Source organism: Protobothrops mucrosquamatus, unplaced genomic scaffold, assembly GCF_001527695.2.
Source record: "Protobothrops mucrosquamatus isolate PMUCROS unplaced genomic scaffold, P.Mucros_1.0 scaffold4802, whole genome shotgun sequence".
Lineage (NCBI taxonomy): Eukaryota > Metazoa > Chordata > Lepidosauria > Squamata > Viperidae > Protobothrops > Protobothrops mucrosquamatus.
The window spans coordinates 4,913-26,200 of record NW_015390692.1 but is presented as its reverse complement, the minus strand read 5'-3'; the positions used below and the strand labels follow the sequence as shown (position 1 = coordinate 26,200).

Here is a 21,288-nt window from a genome sequence, read left to right as displayed (position 1 = left end):
GTTATGCAATATCCAGCGCATACATCTTACTGTACCCCACACACCGCTCCAACAGGGCGGAGAAAGTGTAAAAGGGAGGGGAGGGGAGGGAAGGCGGGGGAGCGGGGCTCGATTCAAGTCTGGTCCCGCCCTTGTCGCTTCCCTGCGGGAGGCCTCCATTGGCTGCTCCCCGAGAAGCGCCGAGCTCTGATTGGCACCGCGCAACCGCCCGTCATTTTGCAAAGGCTGGCAGGAGAATTGTACGTTGTGAAGAGCGTACAGTATTGACCTACTAACACAGATCTCTCTCTAGCAAGCGGCGGCGGCGGCGGCGTTCGCAGAGTCGGCAAGAAGACCCAGTTACCGCTCCCTGACGTACTCGCTCCCTCCTCCTCCTCCTCCCCCTCCTCCTCCTCACCCGCGAACTGCTTCTGACTGCTTCCAGCAGAGGCAGCGGCGCTCCCATTGATCAGGGGTCTTCCAGAAGATCTCCCCTGAGCCTTTCCAGCTCCTCACGCCTGGGCACCGAGTCAGCCCGCTCGCCCCCCAAAGTGGCAACTTCTGAAGAACGCGGTCAGATGCCAGAAGGAGCTTCTGGGGTGACGGACAGCCTGTCCCACCGCGTTAAAGGAGACCGCTAAAATATAGATGTGCAGGTATCTATCTATCTATCTATCTATCTATCTATCTATCTATCTATCTATCTATCTATCTATCTATCTATCTATCTATCTATCTATCTATCTATCTATCTANTTTTACAGCCTTTGGCATGCCAGCGCGGGACTTCGCCACCTTAAGATGCTTGCAGGCGCCCCTGGGTTCACGGGTCTCCGACCCTGGAGCGTGGCTTTCTGGCCCGTGGGGCTTTTTCTCTTTTTTCTTTCTCTGTGGCGGTCTTGTTGTTGCGTAACGTAGCTCTTGTGTGAGATAAATTGGTGGTTTGGAGGAGCGAAGACGTTAGGCAAGCTTGAGGCCGGTTGATACTGAGCAATCCCGGCAGAACTGGAGAAGGCTTCTTGTTTGAAGAGGGTTAGTGAAAGAATTGAACGCGAATGAGCTGCTATTCGGCGATATCGGGGATGGGGAGGCGCTGATATGAAAAACTGAAAAAGCTGCCTCTGTTTTTTTGGACTTCTTTTCTAGGCTCACGTTTTAGCTGTATGAATGTCTTAACAGCCAAAGGGGGGAGGTTGGTGCGACTTGTTATTTCATACATTGCATAATCCGTCCATGGTGAACTATTGGCAAGCGAGGGGACGAGAACGTGCAGTGCTCGGAGAATTTTCGCTTAGCGCTGTGGAATTCTGTCTCTCGTTACACATTTCATCTCTTCAGGATATTTTACAGAAAACGTGTGTAAGAAATGATACAGAAACTTTCAAGTAGGTGTCCACTGTGGTCCTCGAGAACCCTTTAAAAGAAAAAGCCTTACGTTCCAGAATTCACTTTTAAAACAACTACAAAAGGAATACACACGTAACAAATCGCCTCTCTTCCAAGCGGTTCTTTTTTTTTAAAGCTTGTGTGTGTGTGTATTGGCTGCTGCCGTTTGCTCTCTATTGGCAACCGGTTTTCAGGCAATGCGTTTCTTTGATCGTTCCTGGAAACGTTGCATTATGTAACCACCAAATTTGCTGGCAGTGAGGCTGGGAAGTTAATTACGTGATTTTTATAAATCTTCCCGTGAAGAAACTACAACAATTCACTCCCGAGTTTTTTTTGTGTGTTTTTTTTAAAGAAGGCGTTAGACTAAGAGATGTCCAAATTCCTTACCCCACCCCATCCCATCCCACCCCACCCCCCCAAGTCCCGCCTCGCCCCTTTGGAAAAGTAGATCGGTGGTTAAATGGAGCGACAACTCGGCTTGTTGAATATGTGCCACGTCCCTTAAAAAATGAGAATTGCGCACGACTATATTTAGCTCCATCACACTGAAGCAATTGTAGCTTCCTGGGCTATTTCTGGTTTTTTCTCCGGAGCTGTGCAAATAGGCGTTCAAGGACGTTTGCTCGCGTTTTGAACTCCACGCCTTCGGAGACGTTCTGATAAGACTGGTATTTTTAGGAAGGCATCTCGCACAGACATCAAGTGGTTTTGGTAGGTGTCAGCTTTCGTGCATGATCTTCCACCCCTCCCCCGCCGCCGCCACCACCACCACCCCGGCAAAAACAGACCTATTAGGAGATCATTACGCGTTTCGGGAAAAGTGAATGTCTCGTATCTCATTGCCCCCCCCTGCAGCTTGTATTGAAGAAACGAGACCGTGCTGACATGGGAGACGAGGGGGCAGCCGTTAGCTTCAGCCTGCTGCGATCATCTATGTCACTTGGTCAGAAGCCCGCCGTGCAACCGCAACGTAAGATGCTCTCGCAGAAAATCTCCCTCTAGTTTTTTTTTTTCCTTGGCCAAGGGGGAAGGCTCCCGACTGTTGTTTTTTTTTTTTTTTTTTGCAGCAATTACATTTAAAAAACGGCCCGTTCCTTAAGAAACCCTTAAACGGTTCCGAGGGAGGGCGTGGAATCAAATTTGAACATCTTTTTTTTTTAAATGTTTCCTGCTGGCTCTTCTTAGCGCGCGAGAGAGTTGAGGAGGAGGGGGCGTTGCCGACATTCCCAGCTTTCTCCCGGGTTTTAAAAGCGAGGCTGCTCTGGGGGCCGTTCACTAGCCCGCTCTGGCCTTTGCCATGCGGGCTAGTGAGGAAAGGAGGAGCGAGGCGGCGCCGGACTGGGGCCTCTCTTCCTGGGTGCCGGAATGGGCGCCCGGGTGAGCGTGGCTCTCGCGCCCCCGGGGCGGAGGGCGGCGACGGCGACGGCGGCCGCGGCGACTGGTGGGCGAGCCGGAGGACTCGCAGCAGCCCTTAAGGCGTTGGTTGTTATGACTGGGCGAGAAGCGCGCGCGCTGGAAGGGGCTGGCTGGAGGGCGCTGCCTCGGCGCCTCGCATTCCTTTGTTCTGCGGAGGGGGCGGGTGGGGGAGAAAGGCGGCAGGCAGCGCTCCAGCGAGGCAGAGGCGGGGGGGGGGAGAGACGAGGAGAGCGCAAGGCCTGCTGGCTCGGGCAGGAGTAAATAAAGCTTGGATAACAGTTGTTTTGTACTGACGGAGCGAGAGCAGAACAAGCTGGCCGGAGGGAGGGATGCGTCTCCAGTCACGTAGTGTGTGTACTCGCGCTGCTCAACGCGGGGAACGAAAGGCGGGAGAGAAGGGTGGGCAGGGAGCTCCTCCCTGCCCTCCCTCTCCCGGCTCCTTCTTGCCTTGGAAATGGAACTGGGTTAAGCCAGCCGAGAGCGCGCGCTTTTTCCCTCCCCAGCCGGCCTGAGGGACCCTGCCCCCTTTTGTGCCTTTTGCCTTGCCGGAAGGTCGCCCAGGCCCTCAGCCGACTTGCCCTGGAGTCTGCGTCTCCTTGGAAGTCCAATACCTCTGGAAATCTCCACGTTGGAGAAGTCTGTGGCAATCATTTGGATGAAGGGTGGGCTGGGCTAGGTCTTGGCATGTTTGAATGCAGCGAAGCACGGTTTAAAAAGCCTGGGATAACTCATGATTAACAAAAGAAAAGAAAAATCCTAGCATGTTTGTACATCCTGCACCTGGAAAAGCCAGAACAGATAACTAAAAGGATAATACAACTGACGTTTCCAGAATAGAATTAAATCACCACCAATTTTAGTTATCTGTTCTGGCTTTTCCAGGTGCAGGATGTACATACATGCTAGGATTTTTCTTTTCTTTTGTTAATCATGAGTTAATTGTTGCCTTCCTTCTAATATTATCTACAAGGAAAATAAGATTTGCCAGCTAGTTTATTTTTGTTCAGAAGTAAATCAAACTGCAGTCCTATTTTACAAGTCAGTTTCTCCCACTTGCCAAAATTTTGTGTGGGGTCACAAGTCCTGCTTGCTGGATTTTGATGCCAAAGTCCAGGAAATTTGGATTGGCTTCCATTCTGCTGATGAACTTCTTGGATCTTATTATATGAACTTCTGGCAATTTTTTAACATTGAATTTCCCAGTTTTGTCAAAACCCGGTAGTGTTGGTAGATATTACATATTTCAGATATGCAGATATTTGCCTTTACCTGATCCACTGTTCACCTAAACTGAGAGGTTATCTTCACATGTACACTTGATTGTACATGTGCGAGTCCCAATCTAAACAAAATGTTAATTAAGCTTTTAGGACAAACTTTTTTGATGTTTTGGAATGGTAAAAATGTAAATTTCTCAGCATCGTGGTTAATGTTTGTATATTGTTCAAAGAACTGTTCTCTCCCCAGTTGCTCCTACCTGCCTTACTCAATCTGGCTTAGGACATGCTTTATGGGCATTGTTGACTAGGGAATGTTGGCTTACAATGTTCCATGCACATGCCCTTTGGAATATCATTCCCCAAGACTTGTTCTGGGCCTGTTTATAAGGCCTAAAAACTTGACTTTGTGGACCAGGTCATGGGTTAGAGCCCATCTCTTGGTTGTGTGGATGATGTCTATGTCAGAAACCAGGCTGTGCAAACAAGTAAAACCCCATTCACAAGATGCAGGCAGCACACAAAACCATGTCCCTTCCAGTCTCTCCACAGAGCAGGTCTCTGGTGTCCAAAAGGTTGGAGACCATTGGGTTAAATTATGCCGAGCTACTAGGTGTTCTATTTTTGATTTTTTTATATTGTATATTTTATGCATTTTGTTTTATTGTAAGCTGCCTAAAGTCACATAAAAGTGAGATTGGTAGCCATATAAATCAAATAAACAAAAAGATTGTAGAATAAACTCACACATAGTTGTATTTCAAATATGTACAAAAATATGGAACTTCCACAGTTAGCAAACATATATCATATAGGTTTGCTTCTATTGGTGCAAGAAAGCCTTGGCTTATAATTTTGTAATGCTTCATGGACTCTTACAAAAGCAATATAGATAAAAAAAAATACCAGGACCTTAGACAAGGGGAGCTTAGGGCCCAAATGTGCCATAAATATTTTGGGTGGAGAGGGAGCACATGAGCAGCTCTTTCCCACCTGCCTAGACTTTGATATATAAATGGCAGTATACATCTTAATCAGTGCTTTTTGAACATTTTACAGTAATAGGAACACCTCATCATAATCTCTTATTTTTCATTTATTTTTTTGTTTCCACTGAGATAATACGTACAAAATTATAGTTTCCTCTTTGAAAATATCTTATACTGCCCTGTTTTCTTATGATGGACTAGCTGATCAAGAAAACAATCTCCCACCAAAGTTGCTAAATTTTATTACGTAATTTAGAATCAACATAAAGGAATATCAGATGGAATTGGTCATCCTCACTATACTATCACTTGACAAATATGTATAGACAAATCTTAATCATTGACTTATCTAGCATTATGGGTCATGCTTATAGATTATGTAGTTAAATATACTTCTTAGTCATAACACTGCACAGTCCTACATACATCTACATGAAGTAAACCTCACTACTGCCTTAAATGGTTAGCAGATGGCAATTGTAGTCCCACATATGGAGAGGAAAAAATAACTGCTATTGTACTGCATTGAGTCAGCAAAATCAATTGCCTGGCTTGCTGATTGACATGGTTTGTTTAGGACGATTTATATAAAGTGTGTGATAGTGTAGCAATATAACATAAGATTAAATAGCAAATTGAACTAAAGGACTTTGGATTTGAAAGTCTAAACTGAGAATAATGACATTGAAGTTGAGTGTGAAAAATGTGCCCATATATTTTATAGAGAAATTAAAACAATTAGCCCCATTGAAAATTTATGTAATTAAAATAGTTCAATACTATATTTCATGATGTCAGATTTTAGGCATTAAAATAAATATAACTCTCTAATCAAAAACAAAACACAAACGAGATATATCATTAAAAATAAAAACCTAGCAGTGCATGTTATAAAAATAGCTGCATTACATTAGTATCACCAACTTAGTAAAAGAATTTCTTTCAAGTTAAATCATAATTTAAAATACTTATACAATTATGCATGAGCATCATTGTGTTTCTGAAGATTTGTTGAATATGCTTAACTATATTTCAGTCAGTGGGATTTACTCAGACTATTTAGTTCTATATTAAATTTGTGTTTCCTTCTATAATAATGAATTTGAGAAACATAATTCATGAACAAGTTATAGTCCTGTTATGTACACTTTTATAACCATATATATGCCTTTCATATTAGCTAGAAATCTGACATAGAACTTCATGGTAACATATTTGTTCCAATCACTCTTCCCCAACCAGCCTTTCTAATGCATTATACTGCAAGTATTATAACTCCCAATCAAACTGGCTGTAATGATGGGAATTATACCATAATACATTTGGAGGAATATTGGGAACACATTATGGTTGAATCATTCTTGAACCTCTTTTTTTCTGAGCTGAAAAGCATACAGAGCTTTAACTTCTTTTCCTTTATAGAACAGAGCTATTGTTTACTCAAAACTAATTTCCCATTCCTAGCAATTTTATTAAAGAACTAATCAGAATATATATGAACCCACTTCTCTGTTTCAGGGGCTCTGCTGCTACTCTGAAGTTCTCTATCTTTTAAAAAATGAACATAAAATTACTGTTGTTTCATTCTTAGTTCATAACATTCTATTACCCAGCTCAAAAATCTCAGTATATTCCTGAATACTTACATTTGGTCACAGCATCTGATTGTCTATTGGTGAAATATGATTGTAAATATTTATTTTGCTCAAGAGGAATTGGTAGTTATGATATCAGGTGTAAATAAATTATTTGCAAGCCTGAAACATTCTATTATATATTCCGCCCTGATATTTTTTTTATCATGTTCTTGCATATAGCACGTGTGTAAGAAAATTACCAGGCAATAAGGTATAACTGGGAAAAAAAACTTCAGTTCCAGGTTTAAGGGCAGCTTTACATCTATTACGAGATAGGAACAATAGCAGTCTTCGATTACCAGGGAGAAACAAATTATTGTTCAAAGTGATAGTGAGTTCCATAAGTTGACTAATCTGTCAACAGCTTTCTCAATAGTTATTCTATCTTTTCAATTTTAATTAATAAATATTTAACCATTCTTCAAGGAATTGGTTTTTACAATCTTCATTTGTTTTTACAGATTCAGTTTTTTATTATAATTTTTTTTGAAGCAATAGTTTTAAGTTTACTATCTCCCTGTGTGTAATGTGAGGCTACTCTTGCTTCTTGCTGTTTATGTTTGGCTGCGAAGAAAAACAGTGCTAGCAGTTAATGTACAATCTCTATAAGATATCAATCACTTTCCGTTGCTCATATCTTGAAACAAACCATATAACTTTAGTTTGTTTCAAACTGGGCTAATTTTTCTTAAGATTGTTCAAACTTCGCTTATGTAATAATATCCTTTTCCCGGATGGTACTTGTTGCATTACTTTCTTGATCTCTGGTTATTATAACATCAGAATGATGCAATAATCTGAACATAAAACTGCTTTGTTTTAGGATTATTACATATTATTAAGCAACAGATGTGACTCATAAGCACAATAGATTCTTGTAGATGATCTTGCTAGGATATGCAGCATTTTATGACAGACTAGCCCTGTGTGTTTATAGCAAAACTCAAAATTATTTTCAATCTGTTTAAACCTTGAAGAGTCCTTGGTACTCTCTGAGCTTGGTTGTTTTCTTGCAGACATTTCATTACCAAACTAGGTAACATCATCAATGCCAGAAAAATGGGAGAAATCTGTGTGTAGATATATTTCCACCAAAGAACAACTATTCTTTCTGCACAAATGCCTATGATAGCATGCCCTACTTACCAGTGTCAGATACACATCTCCCAATAAACTGCACAGACAACTAGCACTCATAATATTACCTAGTTTGGTAGTGAAACATCTACAAGAAAACAACTAAAGCTTAGAGAGCGCCAAGGACCCTGCAGTTCAACCCGGAGTTACAGATATTCTCTTCTATCAGTTGTTTGGCAGAAACATTTGACATGCTATGTTTGCTCATGAAATTATATTTATTCAAATTTGGAATAGATAAAAGATTCTTTATATATTTTTATTGCTCCATTTTATTGGGATTAATATATAGTCAGAAATCTCTATTTTTCTAAACTGTTGTGGTATTGGTGATTGACCAAATCGACTATATATTTATGGTTAATATTGCTGTTATATAACAGACCTTTGAACTGACCCTTTTACACAGTTTTACAGTAGTCTTTAAAGGAATTTTCATGCTAGAAGTTCATTGTAATTAAAATTGGAATACATTCTTGCTTAATGTAGAATTTTTTAGTCTCTATAGCCTCATACTGCATGAGAGAATTATTTCTGGAAATTTTAAGTAATAAACGTGTAGATGATGTTACTTTATCATTTTTTTCTCACTGTGATCTGTAATTGGACTTACTTTCCATCTCTGGAAGGACTTTAATCTCTACCATGACAAAGAAAAACAAGTATGTCAAAGTGTGACTCACACTGCTGGGACTAATAATGTGTAAACCTTTGTGTGATTTCTGTTAGGATGTATGTCTCATCTATGCTAAAATAACTTTTAAAACAGGAAAGTGTATTGACTCGGACATGAATTCTTTTCATACAAGTTCAATCAGTTTCAGATCTATTTAAAAGCAGGTACCATTAGAAAAATCAGCCATACAAGTTTTTCATTTACTGTAAATAATTCTTTGCTTTTTTAAAGCTACAAGTCCTGTCTAAATTAATTGCTCCCCATAAATAGCAGTCTGTATACAATGCAGGATAGGCTTTCTGAAGTTTTGTTCTAATGGCTTTCATTAGTAACTATTGTGCATTTTACTTTTATTATTCAGTATAGAAATATTGTTAAATATGATTTTTCCATTGTATTGTTATCACAAATTAACTTCATTAATATTGATAAAATTAAGATTTTTGCTTAGAGACATTGGTGTTCTCACAAAAATTCATAGAACTGATGTCTTGGAACTGGAAGATGCATTTTGTAGGTATAATTCACCCCAAATAGTTCCAAATTAGACTTTGGCTAAAAGTAACGTTGAATCAGCCAGATTTGCCACTTGCCTTATTCCATTTTATAGATCAGATCAGTAGATGATTTTAAAAACGCTGATGTGTATTTGTATTACCAATAACCAAAATAGGGGATTGCATTATTTTAAATTGTTAAAAAGATACACAATTTTTTGTGAGCTAACGTAATAAGTTGCTTTTACTGACACAGGTGGCTATATAAGTGTGGTTAGTAAAATTAAAAAATAGCAATAATAGAGCTTTTTGTCAAAGGAAGTTCTCAAAAAAGAATATCCTTACGTATTTAAATTGAACCAAAAATAGACACCTCAGTCTTATTACAGGCTTGTCATAAAGCATGTTTATGTGTTCACTAAGGAAGACTTCAGCTTTGAATATAGCAACACTGAAAGCAATGTAATTGTTTGGTTTATGCCAAATATTAGAAGGCAAGCAAGTTGGACCTGATAGGGCGGTATATAAATTCAATAAATAATAAATAATAATAATAATAATAATAATTGGACCGAGACTACTTGAAAATTCCAGGGCCACTTGTTAGACTGAGAATTTGGAAAAGCATCCTGGAAAAATCAGAGGCAAACCATTTCTGTAACAAGGCCAATAAAACTTCATAGCTGCAGTCACCAAAGATCAATTTCAACTCAAGAGCATTTTTAATATTTAATTAAGAGAGATCATCAATTGTTACTTGTTTATATCATTTATCAGTACTTCATTTACCAGTTGTTACTTTTATATAACTGAAATTATGAGATAAGTGTCTGATATAGTATTTTAATCATAGTCTTGACAGAAATGTATTTAAATAAATACTCATTGTTAGTGTAATTAGTAAGAAAATGTATTTGTAGATGAGATTCAGAACTCTATTATCCTTTTGCCTATTTTTGGGACAGGGGAGGTAAACAGAAGAGAAGTGTTTATTATTGAACATTTTATAAAATTTTGTGAAGGATATTTTATAAAATTCTATGTATAGTTAAATAATTATAAATATTGGAAAATAATACCAGAAAAAACACTGATATCTGTGCATGTGTAAAGTAAATAATATATTTTTAATTCTAACCCTAATTCCATAAATTATATAAAATTGCCTTTTAAGCCAATACTAAATTTTACATTGTGATGTATTTGTGTTCCTTTTCTTTTTCTTTTGTTTTTAAAGATCTAACATCTAATTATTGTACATTCGCTTTAGATTAATTATGACCGAGTTTTCTAAATTAATGCACACATAGATAGTTAGCACAATCTTATACATTACTACTCAGGGAAAAAAAAACTTTTAAAGCTGAATGGAATCTGTTTCTATGTACAGAATTACAGTATAAGCTGAAGACTCTTCAATTGAAGGGGAAAAGATCAAAGGTGAACTTACTAATGTTAGCTGTCAGTGTAACATTGACTATGCACACTATTAATCAAGCATGCTACCATTCACACAAGTTTTTTCATTGTACTTCTGTTATACAGTAGTTTAAATCCATGATGGAGGCTTATTCAACATTTCAGAGCAGATTGGGAGGGAGTTAATGCCAATGAGTTGAAGGGACAAGGTAAAGGCTGCTGATGTAGTAGGGTGGACCAGTGAAATGACACCCTTCAGTCCAATCCCATTACTAAAACAGAGGTTTAAGTGAATTAGGTGGTGCATACTCCCAGAAAACCTGGTTATTGAGTTGCAGCATTATAATTTGTGTTAGTTACCTTTGAGGAGGAGAACTCTTAATAGCTGAGTAGTAGAATAGATTATAGCTTTGTATTTGAGTAAAACAGAAATACTGTACTGCAAAATTGCATGTAATCTTTTTTTAAAGACTGGAAATAGTTTTCTCCTTGCTTGCTTGTTAATGTAAATCTGTACCATTTTTCCATTGCAGCCTTATTTATTTATTTATATTTATATGGTCGTCCATCTCACAAAAACACGACTCTTCATTTTATGATACCAAGGCAATATCTATTTAGGTATTTATTATAACATTTATATAGCCACCCATCTCATTGAAAGGTGGCATACAACAATAGATAAAAACAAAAAAAATAAAAAGAGTGAATAGAAATGTAAAAGCAAATAATAAATACAAACCATAGTTAAGAGAGAATAAAAAATGCCCCCTGAACAGTGGAGCCATCTAGACAAGTCACCTTGGGAGTCCCAGAACTGACCAAATAACCAGATCTTGAGGGCCTTTCGGAATATCAAAGAATTGGGCCAAACTAATTTTGGAGGGAAGGATGTTCCTTAAGGCGGTCACCACCAGAGAAGGCTCTTCTGGAACCCACCAAATGTAGATCCCTAGGTGATTACACCTACAGCATGCCTTCTCTGTAAGGAATAATGGGGTGAGCTGATGTACTGTAATTGGGGAGAGGCAGTTCTTAAATAGCCTTATCCCGTATCATGAAGGGCTTTAAGGGTTAAAATCAGCACCTTGATTTGAACCAGAAGCAAACTAGCAATCAATGCACTATTAAGCACTGTTTTAGGAGCACACATAACTGCCTGCACTGCTCCATTCTGAACCAGATGGAGTTTCTGAATAATCTTCAATGGCAACCCCATGTAGACTGCATGGCAGTAGTCCAGTCTAGAGGTGACTAGGGCATTAGTGCCCTATACAAGATTTAACAACAAAAGCAATATACCGGACTGAACAAACAAAAAACCTCACAGGTGCAATACATGTAAAGAAATAATAAAATCAATTCTGAAATCAACCAGCAAGGAAATTGAATTTTAACTGAAGGCAATTTCATTTTCATGGGGAAGATATGCAACCACAGGATAACACAATGAAGTAGCTCTATGCTGTTTGAGCAGATGGATATATGAAGAAGTATTTCTTCAGATATTTGAGACTCAGGCTATGCAAGTTCTTAAAAAGGGGGGCTTCAGATGAATTGTTAAAGTAGCTGCAGCTTTCTCCAACATTTCACAGCTAGTTTGGAAGCTGCTCCTGGCTGTGTCATGATGCATCTGGGACTATACAGGTCGTCCTTGACTTACAACAGTTCATTTAGTGACTGCTCAAAGTTACAACGGCACTGAAAAAAGTGACTTATGACTGTTTTTTACAGTTACGACTTTTGCAGCATCCTATAGTTATGTGATCAAAATTCAGATGTTTGACAACTGGTTCATACTTATGACTGTTGTTGGGTCCACTTACCCATCTCATTTGAGATCATGTGATCACCTTTTTGGTCATGTGATCACCTTTTCTGACCTGACAAGCAAAGTCAATGGTTATCAACATGAACTGCAGTGATCCACTTAACAACTGTGGCAAGAAAGGTTGTAAAATGGGGAAAAACTCACTTAACAAACGTCTCACTTAACAGGAGAAATTTTGGGCTCCATTGTGGTCGTAAGTCGAGGACTACCTGTATTTGAGATTATATTGTACTATTTTTCTAGTCCAGTCTCCCAGTTAGAAATGAAGAATAATCTCACATACATGTGCTATAATTGCCTACAATTTAGAAGTTATACTTAAAATATCTATAGGATTTGAATCTGTGGTCTATGAACACTTAGGATTACAACACAAGTTGAGTAAACAAATTTCTGTCCCCAGAATAAAATATTCTATTCTTCCTTCTTTGCTTTGGAAGACCCAACAGTAGTTCATACAGAACATACAGGAGATGGGGTATATAGGTATATTGGAAGGGGAAATTGTCCACTTCCCATTTATCTTTTCATCTTTTGTAGGGATATATAGTTGGGATTTTATTTCACATTTATTTGAAATGAGAGAGAGGTATATTTTCAACAGCAGATAATTGAGGCAGTGGTCAATGGTAAAAAGTGAGGTAAAACTGCACTCTGGCAGGTACAGTGTTACAAACTAAGTCTTATCCCTTTTGTACATGTGTCAGTGTACACACATACAACAGAGGCAAGGCTAGGATCATAATATTGTGATTATATTATTACCTGCTCTTTTGCGTTCTGACTCAACTCCCAAGGATGCCTTATCAACATTGAACGATAATAAGATTAACATTTCATTTAATTACAAGCAATGATTATGTTGTGTTTCCAATCAGCAATCTTATTTATAAAGCAAGATATATTGTTTTGCTATCAAATAACTGATGGTAAGAGTAGGTCTGAAAGACATTAAAAATAAGAGGGCAGAAAATGTTTTTGGTTGTTGTTTTTGCTAATTTATATACTTGCTTGTAGAGGCAAGTATTTTTATGCTTTACCTCTCTTTATACCTCTCTTTAATTTAACACAGCTATATAAATATGCCCATAGGAAGGAAAGCAAATGGCAATTTCCTTCTTGGAGGAGAAAGATTAGAGCACCATGGGAATTGTCCAGTGGGAATATGTGATAACCCACTATCTGGACTGAATAACTGAATAACTTGCAAGTTGTTGGCAAAGTATCATAGCTGAGACAGGGTTTTCTTAAGCTGTTTTAAGTCAAGCTGGCAAAATGTTAAATGCAGATATGGCCATAATTTCATTTTACAGTTAATCAACTGAGACTAACAGCAGAAACCTACATAGAAATCAGACCCATTACATTTAAAGTTGTTTATTCCCAAATAGGATTGCAACTCTAGTTTTTTTTAAATCAAAGTCAAATTTTAATTTTAATTCAGAGCCAATAACCAAAACAGTTGATAACATGATTGTTTTAGGTATTTGTTGTATTCAGTGTCTACTAATTTAATTTAATTTTAAATGAGATTGTGATTTATTTATAGCTCTGGTTCTAAATATAACTAATGTTATGCCTGGAAAGAATTCTTGAAACTTATATTGTTTTTAGAAAGTTGAGAACAATGAAAATATGTTGTAAGAGCTGAATAATCATTAGCTCAAGGGTAAAAGTAATATAATTAAATATATGCATATAACATTGCCCTTCAAGGAGTAGAACTTGCTTGCTATTAAAAATACCAAGAATTAGACAAGCCCTTTAGCTGAAATTGTTATGTTTAGAACTAACTACTGTATATATTTAGTTTGCCCCATGACTGAGCATTCTGTAGCCTTGCAAGTATGACTAAAGGTTACAAAGTTAATAGAAACATTCCAGGTATTTTTCTGACAATGTTGGTCTTTAACACTCTGATTATTGTTTTAGAATAATACCTATTCTAGTCTATAAATCTTTAACTAGAAGGTAACACAAAGCTAGGCAGTTTGATGATCAACTGCAGTTATATCATTGCAAATTTATATTTGTTTATATTTCATACTTTTGAACCACCCATCTCCCTCAGAGATTTTATCACAGAGGTAAATAATTGAATAAAAATATGATGCCACTGTTCATTTCAGCAGTGACGGTTTTTGTAGTTACTGGCCAAACCAGGTAAATACAGCTTTTAGTATTTTCCCAACCTGACTGCATAGGCTTAGTTGAATACTAGCAGCTCTATTGTTTCATAGGCTTCCTTTTATCCTTCTGCAAATGAATACCTAAGTTTCATGATTGTGATGCAAACTCCAGGTGTAATAGGATAAAAATAGTAAATTGCATAACATTCCCCTTCATTGCCTCTTAACAAAAGATAATTTACCTTGAAAGCTCAATCAGGCTGAATAGGAGTCTTTCAGAAATTGTGTTTTTGAAGAAAACAGAAGCCATATCATTTATAACTATGGAATACGTAAAAAGTGGGGATGAAGCATTATGAACCTTTTCAATATTAAACTAGTTATTGCTGATTATTACATTGTTAAAATGACTTATACTTATAAAATGACAATTTTAGTAGCTCTTTGTCTTTAAAAATATCTTTCAAGACATGCAAGGTAGCATTTATAATTGGGTAGTAAATGGTTGTTCTGGAAGGCATTTGGGGATTGACCATAGATTGAATGTAGTTGTTACTTTTAAACTCATTATCTAAATTTTTAAATGTAAAGTTTATTCTTATTTCTGTCTTAATATCTGTAAACTTGCAGGGTCAATGAGAATTGAGGTAGTGGATAAATTGCATAAACAAACAAAGACTGTGAAATTAACCATAGAGGAAATGGTAGAATTTGAAATAAAATAATTGGTGGAATTATAGTTCACTAATTTATATATATAACACACACACACACACATGTATCATATTTTTCAGTAACATTACAAATAAAAGTAGTAAAATTGACTTGATTTGCTATTATCATCAGATGAAGTTCTAGCTGATATATACACAAAGAAATTGAAAGAGATCCAAGGTTTGACTTTGATATTGTGCCATAACAAACTATACAATATGGACGCCTATAAAGCTAATGGAATCTTGCAGAGTTTTAGTAGGTTTTTAAAATAGTAACTCTTTGAAAATACACAATGTGAGAAAAAAAACCCACTTTAACTTTGTGGTTAGTGTAAATATTGAATTTGTTACCAGAAGATTTATCTTATTTTAACCACAAGAATGCTTTTCATATTGTCAGAGGAAATGGTACTTTGTTTACCATTTCCTTCATTCAGTTCAATTTTATTTATTTACTGTAACAAAAGGGAACCTCAGTTTTTGAAAGAAGTGGAATACATGTTTCTTTATTAGCATAATGCTGCTTATGAGATTGTGTTCATTTTAAATTACTAACTATTGCATACTTCCATACCTGACATTGAACTATTTTTTGCATTGGAAGGGATGAATAACTTGCCATACCAAATGCTAAAAATATGTAGGGCTGCCCTTGGAAGCACAGGCAGCTAGGCATTTGTGTATAATGCCTCACCATAGCTGTATATCATCTCTGTTAAAATAGCTATACTTGCTGCTGATTTTCCATTGAACTAAGTTTAAGATATTGGTGTTAACTTATACTGCCTTAAAAACGTGAGGTCAGGATAATTCAAAGAACTCTTCAGTGGAGCCCCTCTTGGTTATTCCATATCAAGAATAACCAATGAGGAAGAATGCCTATTCTGCCACGGTCTCAATTCTGTGGAATGTTATATATTAGACCAGGCATGTCAAACTGCTGGCCCACAGGCTGAATGCGTCACACTGAAACCGCATCCATCCTATTGCCAGCAGTGGAGAAAAAGTCCCGATACATCGCGTGATGTCACATGACGTTGCAAGTTTGACATGCCTGTATTAGACCAATCAGTCTAACATCAATATCTGGGAAGATCCTGGAAAAGATAATCAAAAAACAGATCTGCGAACAACTAGAAGCAAACAAAGTTATAATGGTAGCCAGCACAGGTTTGTTAAAAACAGATCATGCCAAATCAATCTTATTTCATTCTTTGATAAAGTGACCAAATCGGTAGACCAGCAAAACACTGTGGACATAGTATATTTAGATTTCAGTAAGGCATTTGACAAAGTAGACCACAATCTACTGCTTGGTAAGCTAAAAAAAAGGTGGAATAGACAACATCACCACCAGATGGATTTGTAGCTGGCTGACAAACTGTACTCAACAAGTAGGCCTCAATGGTACTACATACACTTGGAGAGAAGTAAACAGTGGGATACCACAAGGCTCCGTCTTAGGCCCAATACTCTTCAATATCTTCATTAATGACTTAGATGAGGGAATAGAAGGGGAACTCATAAAATTTGCAGATGACACTAAACTGGCAGGAATAGCCAATAGTCCAAAAGACAAGCTTAGGATCCAAAAAGATCTTGACAAACTTGAACAATGGGCCCTATCCAAGTTTTACATTTAGGCAGGAAATATCAAAGATATAAGTACAGATTAGGCGAGACCTGGCTCAAAAACAGTAACTGTGAGAGGGACCTTGGAGTCCTAGTGGACGATCACTTGACTATGAGCCAGCAGTATGAAGCCGCCGCCAAAAAAGCTAATACAATCCTGGGTTGTATAAACAGAGGCATAAAATCAAGATCACACGAAGTATTAATACCACTTCATAATACCCTAGTTAGACCACACGTGGAATACTGCAATTAATTTTGGTCACCATACTACAAAAAAGAAGTTGAGAGTTTGGAAAAAATTCAGAGAAGAGCTACTAAGTGCCCCCCCCCCCGCAAAGATGAGAATATGTACAGGCAGCAGAGTTCAGGACCCCCAAAGGACAGAAATGGAGGGAAATAGAAGCGTGGGCGGAATTGAAGCAAAGGTAAGAGTGATAGGGTAGGAGAAACATATAAGGTCCTCGCCTAGTGGTGGCATGGTTCTCACCTAGTGACTGCAACCAGACTACTGGAACTGTTGTTGCTCAGTGATGTATTTGCATATTTCACCTAATGAGCTCTTTGCTTAATGATGGCAATTCTGGTCCTAATTAGGATTAAGCGAGGACTATCTATACCCAAAATTTTTACTAGTTTGACAGATAACTCAGAAGTATACTGAGTCAATCATTAAGTGAACCCATTATTTGCTTTGGGGTGTTTTTGCCAGAAATCAGAAGTAAATGCTGTTTCTTGGCAAAAAGATCATGAACCATGGGGGTGGGGTGGGGTGGCTGTTAGAAACGTTTTTGATGTATGGCATTTTGGAAACAGTAGAACACAGCTTCCCAGACCTGCAGGTTTTTAAAACTTACGTCTTGCTCTTTTTAATGACGTCCAACAGAAATATTCCTGCAACCCTCCAAAATGGAATAATTTGCTGCCCTTGGACAGAAAATGTTGCCCAATCTGCTTAATATATATGTGTCCATATATGTTCGGTTTTAATTCCTTCTGAGGAATGCAAGCAGTGTGTCTCTTCGGTATTAATGGTTTATTGGATTTTTAAAAATTGTTCAAAACAATAAATATATTTATCGTTCTATCTACTATATATATTTAGACAAGTTGATTTCATTTAGTTATAGGAATGATGATTAAGCTGGTTTGCTGTATAGATACTGTTTGTGTTTATTAATTAGCTTTTTATAATGTGTTTCAGTTAGTTGGTTTTTAAACATGCACTTACTAATAGCTGATTGGCACTCTGTAAAAAGACAGGAATATACTGTACTTGATAGATAATGTAATGTATAAGGCAATATCTGTAAATGGGGATGGGAGGGGGGCGGGGGTTAGGCCTTTTAGATTGTGGGTTTTTAATATTGTAAGTTACCCGGAGTCACCATGTGTGAGTTGGGCAGCCCTATACATTTGCCTAATGAATAAATGAATATAAAGCTTGGGTCAGCACAGTGCCAGGTTATGTTAGGGATCGCTTTACTAAAACCATTCTATTCATCATGTAAAAATATCAAGAGAGCACTTCCTCAAGATTTTTTCACTGTAAGAAGCAAAAGAGAGCTGGTCAGAAGGAAGATCTTTTCTGTAGTTGCTTTAATATCAGGGGGATGGATCAGTGAAGGTAGGTGATTGGGTGTTAAAAAAGTCAAGGTCACAGACACAACTGTGTAGTCAAAGAGCTGCCCTTTTGTGCATTAAGCACAAAAAAAAGCTAATAAAAAAGCTGCCCTGAGAAAAAAAGTTCTTTTTAAGCAGGCATTTAGGTTTTTAGAGACTGGGCAGAATTTTTTTTTTACCTATGTTATGTTAGTCTGAGGGTATTGTGGTTTTTACTGGTTTGTTTACATATGCATTATAATTAACCACAGAGTCAGTTTTTGTAAATGATAAACAAATGATAATTACATAAAATAAATACAATTATTAAAAGTGTTGAAAATACTTTTTTTTTTAAAAAAGGAATGAAATTAGTAACTAAACAATTATTATTCTTTTGTATGCCACAGGTTTTTAAAGCAGTTTCTCAGATGGATCAGCTCAGAGGAACATTTCACCAAGATGCCTGAGACTATGGAATAAACAGAATAATACTTATGGAATTAAAATTACTGTATATATTAAATTGTTCTGGTTCAACAAGACCTGAAAGGTTACTTTATCATATTATTAATTTACATATTTACTGAAATTTGCTTCTGATGCAGCTAAGAAAAATGCAGTCCATTAAAACAGAAGAGGCATCTGCTGATACAAGTGGCAACATGGACAAAATTATGGTTCTTAATTCTACACTGACTGATGTATCAGATGACTTAGCTACTGGTGATGAAATGTTACTTGCAGAAGGATCCATTATAAAAAACAAGTCTTCAGCATGCAGGAGAAAGCGGGAATTCATTCCAGATGAAAAGAAAGATGCGATGTACTGGGAAAAACGGCGGAAAAATAACGAAGCTGCCAAAAGGTCCAGGGAAAAGCGGCGACTGAATGATCTTGTTTTAGAGAACAAGCTAATTGCACTGGGAGAAGAAAATGCCACTTTAAAAGCTGAGTTACTTTCACTGAAGTTAAAATTTGGTTTAATAAGCTCTTCTGCATATGCCCAAGAGATTCAGAAGGTCAACAATTCAACAGTTCTTTATTTTCAAGAATATCAGAATTCCAAATCAAGCGTTAATACTTTCATCGATGAACATGAGCCAACTATTGTAAGCAGTAGTTGTATATCTGTCATTAAGCACTCACCACAAAGCTCTTTATCTGATGTATCTGAAGTGTCCTCAGTAGAGCATACTCAAGCAAGCCCCATACAAAACCATTGCAGAAATACTGATGATAAATTCCAAATCATAAAGCAGGAACCTATGGAATTAGAAAACTATGCAAGAGATTCACGAGACGAAAGAGGGTCCTTTACAACTTCAATATATCCAGGCTTCATGGGAAGCCATTTTAATGGCTATTCACATTCCCCTCCACTGTTGCAAGCAAACAGGTCCTCCAGCAATTCTCCAAGGACTTCAGAAACTGATGAGGGTGTTGTGGGAAAGTCATCAGATGGAGAAGATGAGCAGCAGGTTCCTAAAGGTCCAATCCATTCTCCCGTTGAACTTAAAAATACTAATGCCGTAGTTAAGGTTCCAGAGGTAAGCTCTTCTGCACTTCCTCATAAACTGAGAATTAAGGCAAAGGCCATGCAAGTCAAAGTGGAAACATTGGACAATGAATACGATGCCACACAGAAACGACTGTCACCTATTGATATGTCATCTAAAAGACATTTTGACCTTGAAAAGCATAATGCACAAAATTTAGTACATAATACTCACACTCCTTTCTCAATTCAAGTGACTAATATCCAAGACTGGTCTCTGAAACCAGAACACTGGCACCATCAAAAAGAACTGACTGAAAAATCTCAGAGTGGTGGCAAAACTGCAGGGCTTGATGTTAAAGACAATTCCTACAAAGTCTCTGAGACAGAAAACTTGTACTTGAAACAGGGCGTAGCAAATTTGTCTGCAGAGGTTGCTTCACTTAAGAGACTTATAACTACACAACACATCTCTGCTTCAGACTCTAGCTAAATGACTACTGAGTAATTATTATTTTAAAGGATGTCATTTGCAGTAGATTGGTATGTTTTGTATTACGCTGAATTTTCACTGGACTTGGAATGTCATTTCACTGTAAGGTTCACATAATGTCTGATGGATGATGTGTTTTTGTGCACAGATGACTGTGGAGATGAGATTGTCAAAATCACTAGCCTTGTGTATGGTGAAGATGCCTATGTACATGCTGTATATATAGTGAACATTATTTTTCTGTCATTCTGTTACTATAAAGTGTGAAAGTTGCCAGTTCCAATAAAAAATTGGTGACAAGCACAAACTGTAAATTGTCAAATCACTTTCAGTCAGGATTTTGTTTTAAGTTCACCACAGTTACGAGACAGACTGTATCTCCATTTTCTTACAATATATTCATTATAGGGATGGGTGTCATTCTCGTCCCCATCACTTCTTATCCTTGTTTTTCATGCCAATTTGCATGTCAAGAACAAAAATAAAAACCAGATGCTGGGAGACAATTGATAATTAGATATTATGATAATATCTAATGAACGAATCAGAAAACAAAAACACTTGCGAAAGACAATACATTTTTACTGACTTACGCCCCTTGCATTTTAGACTAATATTTATTTATTTATTATGGATGCCCATCTCATAATGCTTAAAAGCAAGATAAACTGAGAAAAACCAACCATCAACAACAATTAGCACATGATACAAATACAGTTACATCTGGGACCCCCAGTCTCAGTAATAAAATCGTGCTTTCAAGGCATTACAAAAGGTAAGCAGGATCAGGGCAAGTCTGATGTCTAGAATGATGTTCCAAAGGGAGGATGCCATGACAAGAAAGCTTGGGTCTTGCCAGATGACACTAGTAGATGGTACCTGGAGCATGCAGCTTCTTCCTGATCCAACTGGACAGGTAGATACAACCAGGGAGAGACACTCCTGCCATAACCTGAAAGCATACTGACAAACAATACAGAGCAGAGGCATCACAGGCTCTAAAAGACAAGAACCCATAATTGTCTGTGCTG

At 37.5% G+C, this 21,288-nt stretch overlaps 1 protein-coding gene across 2 annotated transcripts; it reads left to right on the top strand.

Moving 5' to 3' along the window:
- Positions 1 to 391: 391 nt before the first annotated feature.
- Positions 392 to 20,560, top strand: NFIL3 (nuclear factor, interleukin 3 regulated). 2 transcript variants are annotated; one of them, XM_015828696.1, is made up of 3 exons: positions 392 to 635; positions 2,224 to 2,338; positions 18,677 to 20,560. In XM_015828696.1, exon 3 carries the CDS (start codon positions 18,869 to 18,871, stop codon positions 20,255 to 20,257), a length of 1,389 nt encoding a protein of 462 aa, XP_015684182.1. In that variant the 5' UTR covers positions 392 to 635; positions 2,224 to 2,338; positions 18,677 to 18,868; the 3' UTR covers positions 20,258 to 20,560. The 2 variants fall into 2 exon arrangements, with proteins under 2 accessions (XP_015684182.1, XP_015684181.1); XM_015828695.1 differs by lacking the exon at positions 2,224 to 2,338.
- Positions 20,561 to 21,288: the final 728 nt, after the last annotated feature.

Bases quoted from the DNA above. Each gene is read 5' to 3' on its own strand.
- NFIL3 (XM_015828695.1), top strand. From the start codon at position 18,869: ATGCAGCTAAGAAAAATGCAGTCCATTAAAACAGAAGAGGCATCTGCT.